We start from the raw sequence: 6,083 nt of genomic DNA, 5'->3' as shown, positions 1-6,083 counted from the left end.
AAGTTTCATTTAATATAAAATATTGCTCTTATTAACTTAAAAAATTTAAATATTTTAAAAATAAAGATGGATCATTTGGTTTTATTTTGAACTGTTCTAAATTTCTTTTTGTAAACGTATTTATTATTAAAAAAGAGCTCTTCCGAAAAATATTTAAATTTTATATATACATATATATATATATGTGTATATAAGAGATTCTCTCTAAAAAACTGCTTTATATATATGTAGATTTATGAATTAATAAAATTAATAAATCAAAATTTGTCTTTGTTTATTTTTTACTCATAAATTTTTAATATGGGCAATTAGAAAAATATTCTATTTTATTTCAAAAACATTATATTAAAATGTTATTTCCGTTTACATGTTTTATTTGACTCATCAATGGTTAAACTTAAACAATTTTTAAAATAGATAAATATACTTTTTAGTGATCTATATTTTTACAATATTTTTTTAATAATATTATATATGTAATTTAAGTCAATATTTGGAAATTTTGTTCAATAAAAAGTCAAATTTTCTTAAAGGTGAATGAGGTAATATGATATAATAAAGTTATCTTCACACCCAAAAATTTTATCATTAACTCACTTGTACAAACTTAACACTTCAAGAAGTTTTCTCTATTGCCTTTATCTTTGATAAGCCATCAACTAAAAGGTGAGTACATATTTTCTCTCTATACTCATTTTTACATTTAAATGTTCAAAGTTTGAGTTCATAACCTTATTTGTCTTAATTCAACTAACATATCATTAGATTAGTTTCTCTTTTGTGGTTATATTGTGATGATGTTGTAAAATATCTATCATAGATTCTTTTGTTTATGTCTCCAATATGTTTGATTAAATGCTTGAACCACTTGAGTCAATATATGTATATTATGTCATTTGGGGCATGATTGTCTAATAACATATATTGAGATGTTAATTTAGATATTATTTAATAATTAAACAAATATGATAAGATTTAAGAATATAAAAAATATACAACATATATGATATGCAATTTGGGGGTGATTGTTTAATAACATATATAGAGATACTTACTTAGATAGTAATTGATAATCAACAATTATGATAAGATTTATACTATGTAAAATATATAATTAGGGTCATTTCTAGTAAAATAACATTTAGTAGTATTTTTACAACACATGATCATTATCTAATGAAAGTGAAAAAAGTATTTCAACCCTGTGAATTAGTTTGGTGTAATTCTTATAGCAAAATGTTGTCAATGGAACATATCTTAAAGATCAATTTCAAGTGATTTATACTAAATTATGGTCATATTTAGTAAAATAATATTTAGTAGTATTATTACAACACATGATCATTTCCTAATGAAAGTGAAAAAAGTAACTTCAACCCCATAAATAAGTTTGGTGCAATCCTTATAGCAAAATGTTGTTAATGGAACATATTTTAAAGATCAATCCAAGTCATTTATACTAAATTTTGGATAGATTATTTATTCATTGATAAAAATTCATATGATATATATATAAAATAATCAAAATTAAAAAAACCAATAGTAAAAACTAATAAAATTTTCAGAAAAATATGAAGGTTGAGCAAATCATCTATCGTGTTACACCCATTAGTCGTATTAGTTAAATCTAAAAATTTTCGAAAAAATAATCTAATAATATGTTATGGTCGTAAGTGATATATCTAATTTGTTAAAACATATTTGAATAATTTATGATGACACGAACTAAAATTTCAAATGATATTAATCAATGAACGAATACAAAAAGGAAATATTGATAACATTATAGAAGTTAATTATTTATTAAAGTACAAATTAATAAAGTTTGTCGAGTATGAAGAAGAATGGAGCTATTACTTTTTTAAAAAAAAAGAATGAAGCTATTACAAAAAAAACGTGTAATTTTTTGTAAGAAATATGTCGGAATATATGAAAATTTAAAAATTTATACCAAATTTTGAAATGACACAATACATTGGGCAATACCGAAATGGTGCAAGGATTAAAATTTCAAGTTATATAAATTGCAGACAGTAAATGTATGGTAAAGCAATGTAATATACCCAAAAAAGTATCTGCAAATTGTTCTGGATACCTAAGAAATATCTAAAAACTGGTATCAATTAACATGTGAATTTTTTTAGTAAGGTTTATTTAAAACTAAATCATTGTTCATGTTATGCGGTATAGTATTACACGATGTCCTACTTTCATAGTTGAAAAAAGTTAAATGATAAATAAAGTATAACACAAATTTATCATTTCTAACATACAAATATGAAGTGTGTATTTTATTATATACTTATTACTTTACATTTGTTTTTTATATTATTTATCTACACACTATTTAATCTTATAAAATGTGTCAATCCTTAAGAGTTAAATACTATTAAACATAAGGCGAATAAATGGAAGATATATAACATTTCTTTTTATGTTAATTGATCATGCTTGTTAACATGGACGAATCTGAAATATTTTCGTCCGTACCAGTACACTGGACTGGCTAGGTTCATAAGCCCAAATAAACAACTCACTCTTTTAAAGCCACTATGATAGAAATATTTTTAAGAGATATAATAATATATAAATTATTCTTTTACTTTAGTCCTCATATCTAAAATTTTCTAACTCAAAGTGTTAAAAAAATTAGTTTTAAATATTTTTGAGTATGACAATGCAATACATAGATTGAAAATTAAGAGTAAGTCCAAAAATGTCGTATATGATATCCTAAATTGAAATTTAAAGTATATGCCAAAAAAAAATATCCAACAATCTCCTAATGATATAATCCTAGTGATGCCTTATATCACTAGGACAACCTCACCTCTCTCATTCCAAGTGATGCTTCATAGACATCCTCACCTCTCGCATTCCCCTATTTTATATTTTATAATATGTTATTGTACATTCTCTCTTTCTCTCTATACTATATATTGTAATTTAATGATGAAAGTAAATTTTTAATAATAAAATATTAAATATATAATGATAATAAAACATATTGTTGGAGTTGAAGTAAGATAAATATGTACTAAGTTATTAGAACATAATATTTTATATTATATTTAAACCTTCAACTGAAACATTATTGGACTTGTTCTACGACCAACTTAATTTGAAGTCTGATCTAAATAGTTATATAAAAGTATAAAAAATGTGGTCAACAAAAGGGTCATGTTACGTGACAATCGTGTGTCAAGTAAATTTTATCTAACATACTACTCCAGGAGTGTCGGATCTATATTTTAAGGGCCCCGATTTAAGGATTTTTTTAACCCGCGGAAGGACTTTTTTCTCTGAGGAAGGGAGAAAAGCCCTTCCACAAAAATGTCAAAAAAAAATTCTTAGATCTGGGCCCTTGAAATAATGATTTAAGAAGTATATTGGATATGACTTATATAACACACCATTATTACGGATTAGGACCCATAAGGGAATACCAAAAAAAAAGAGTGAATCACTTTACTTGTGCATATTGGTTTCTAGCATTATTTACATTCCACATCATAATATTGTAGGTCCGAATGATACATGTAAGTAACAAGTTTTCGAATGCAGTATTCGTATAATATTTTTAATTGGTAACATAATATTGATGGAATAATGTGGATTTCTGCCGGGTCGTCATCCAGATGTGAGGATGTACTACTTTATGCACACTTCTTGTGTGTTATTTTGGTCTTCCATGCTATACTTTACTAACAATGCAGTTGTAGTACAGTAGATCTGATTCGCTTGCTAAAACTGGAAGTGAAGAAATAAATACGTTCTGTACTAAAATACAGAAAAGAAATTAAAAAACAAGGCTTTCTTTTCATGTTTTTGTCATTTTCACCCTCCTTTGTCCTTTTCATCTGTCTCTCCATCTCCTTGCAGCTTTGTGTATATAAATCCTACAACATTATACAAGTCTTTGTGTAGAATATTGTCTTTACAAACAAAAAAAAATTGTACTATACAGAAGAAAAATTATGGCAGAAGTGAACATGGAAGTGATCGAAAGAGAGGCGTTCAAGAAAGGTGCAAGAGTGGAAGTGAACATTGAGGAACCAGGCTTCAGGGGATCCTGGTTTTCTGGTACTGTGATTCGGACGGTAACGAAGAAGACTCGTAAGCTTTTTATCGAATACGATACACTGATGAGTGATGACGGGACAACACGACTTCGTGAGAGTATCAATGTCATCCTGGCAAGGCCAATTGCACCAAGAGAGAGGGTTAGGAGTTTCAAGATGAGCGAGGAGGTTGATGCGTATCATAATGATGGGTGGTGGGAAGGTGTTGTTACTGCTGTGCATGAGGGAGGGAGGTACACTGTTTATTTCAGGCCGTCTAAGGAGGAAATTGTGTTCCGTGGAGGTGATTTGAGGTTGCATAGGGAATGGGTGAAAGGAAACTGGGTTCCGCCGCTCCAAGAAGAGGAAGCTGATGAAGAGAATGATGGTGAAGATGAGGATTAAACTGGGAAGTCATGAAGATTTAGAAGCTTGGGGTCTAGATAGTACTGTGTTTTATCTAGTATGTTATTAGTAGATGTTTGTTTCATGAGTTTTAGTTATGACTTTAAATAGACCAGTACTTGAAGTTAAATTATGTTGGAGTTCTTATTAATGAAGTAAGTTGATTGACTAAATCTGAATTTATGTTCTGTGTGTTAATATTGCTACTGTACTTTTATGTCAAGATTTAACAAAGTGTTACATACTGAAGCTTAGATACAAGGTTATCATCCTCAAGTCCCATCAACAAAAATTTATTATTTAGATTTCAGGTCTTAGATGACTTGAGAAAGATGAGTTCAAATTTTGTGCAAGTATTTTGAAGAACAAATTTCCCAATCTCATCCATGTACCTTTTGTTCTTCTACTTCCTTTCTTCAATATTCTAAGATCTAGTTTCTCTCTCCTCTATTATTTTCATATCTATTTTTTTATCTATCAATAGAGATGTTTGGATTGTCGATAAAAACAAAAATTAAAACCTCGATAAAAACCAGTACATGTGGATTTCATTACGGTTTCATTAACCAAGTTAAAATCACATGAACCATATAATGCCAACTCTTGTACGCATTAGGCAAGAGTCTCGTGTTACCTCTTTGCTTCTCGTTTTCCGTTTACTCCTAAATTTTAATTTCCAAACTTCACTGCATCAAGAAATGCATGTATTAAAATCTGAAGTTATGTTTATCTTATAACTTAACATACTACAAAGAGTTTATTTCATGGTTGCTCCCAGTTGCTACCATTTAATTGGTTGACTCATGACTGAACGAGGACCTGATTGTGGTGCATATTAGAACTCAGATTAATAAGACGCCTGCCGTAGTTGTACAATTCTCAGATGCGGGTTTGTGTGGTCGGAAGAAACAAATTGCATAAATTAATTTAGATAAATAAAAAAGAAAAATCAAACCGACTATTTGAGTGATTTAAGAAAAAATTTTAGTTATCCACTCTAAAGACATGATGTGAATCTTTCTAAAACTGATACATTTTCATTCTCATTTCCTTCCTCTTTCCCTTGCATTTCTCTTTTCACAACCTCAGCGCTCATCCTATTGAATCCATCTTAATGGACAATTGTAGTTTTTTTATCCAAATAACATCACGATTGTAGTTTCTCTTGAACACCAGCATAAACAGGCTGTACTTCTGAAATGCAATATGCAGCCTTTTTGTCATTGGAAGATGATATTGGTAGATCTCTAACTTTAGTCCTAAACCATTGTGATATTACGACAATTTCGGTCAAATGTCAGAGTTTTTTTCAAAAAAATCGGATGTAATCCTTAAATTTCAATCCAAGATAGGCTCAATCCACACTGTCATCGTCCCACATGTTTCGGTAAATAAATTTAACATCATATGAATGCATAACCCTATAATCTTAAATCCTAGTCCTAAACCTCTGCGAAATAATATTATCATTAGTTTTAGTGTTATCACCTTGGACAACTTGGCTTGTTATGATTTTATGAGTTAGTGAACACTATCAAGTGTCTGAGAACCAAAATATATCTCGTCTCGGATGCTATAACTTGGTTTATCTAAAAATGTACCACAAATCTTCAAAAG

At 28.7% G+C, this 6,083-nt stretch overlaps 1 protein-coding gene across 1 annotated transcript; it reads left to right on the top strand.

Moving 5' to 3' along the window:
• The first annotated feature begins 539 nt into the window (after positions 1 to 539).
• LOC141667947 (protein AGENET DOMAIN (AGD)-CONTAINING P1-like) lies at positions 540 to 4,794 on the top strand. Its single transcript, XM_074474603.1, has 2 exons — positions 540 to 666; positions 3,968 to 4,794. Exon 2 carries the CDS (start codon positions 3,978 to 3,980, stop codon positions 4,464 to 4,466), a length of 489 nt encoding a protein of 162 aa, XP_074330704.1. The 5' UTR covers positions 540 to 666; positions 3,968 to 3,977; the 3' UTR covers positions 4,467 to 4,794.
• The last annotated feature ends 1,289 nt before the right edge of the window (positions 4,795 to 6,083 follow it).

The sequence above is a fragment of the Apium graveolens genome, chromosome 6 (assembly GCF_009905375.1).
Source record: "Apium graveolens cultivar Ventura chromosome 6, ASM990537v1, whole genome shotgun sequence".
NCBI classification, from domain to species: domain Eukaryota; kingdom Viridiplantae; phylum Streptophyta; class Magnoliopsida; order Apiales; family Apiaceae; genus Apium; species Apium graveolens.
The sequence above is the reverse complement of the archived record's forward strand: the minus strand, read 5'-3'. Positions and strand labels throughout refer to the sequence as shown.

Coding starts and splice junctions, on each gene's coding strand:
- LOC141667947 (XM_074474603.1), top strand. CDS start 3,978: ATGGCAGAAGTGAACATGGAAGTGATCGAAAGAGAGGCGTTCAAGAAA.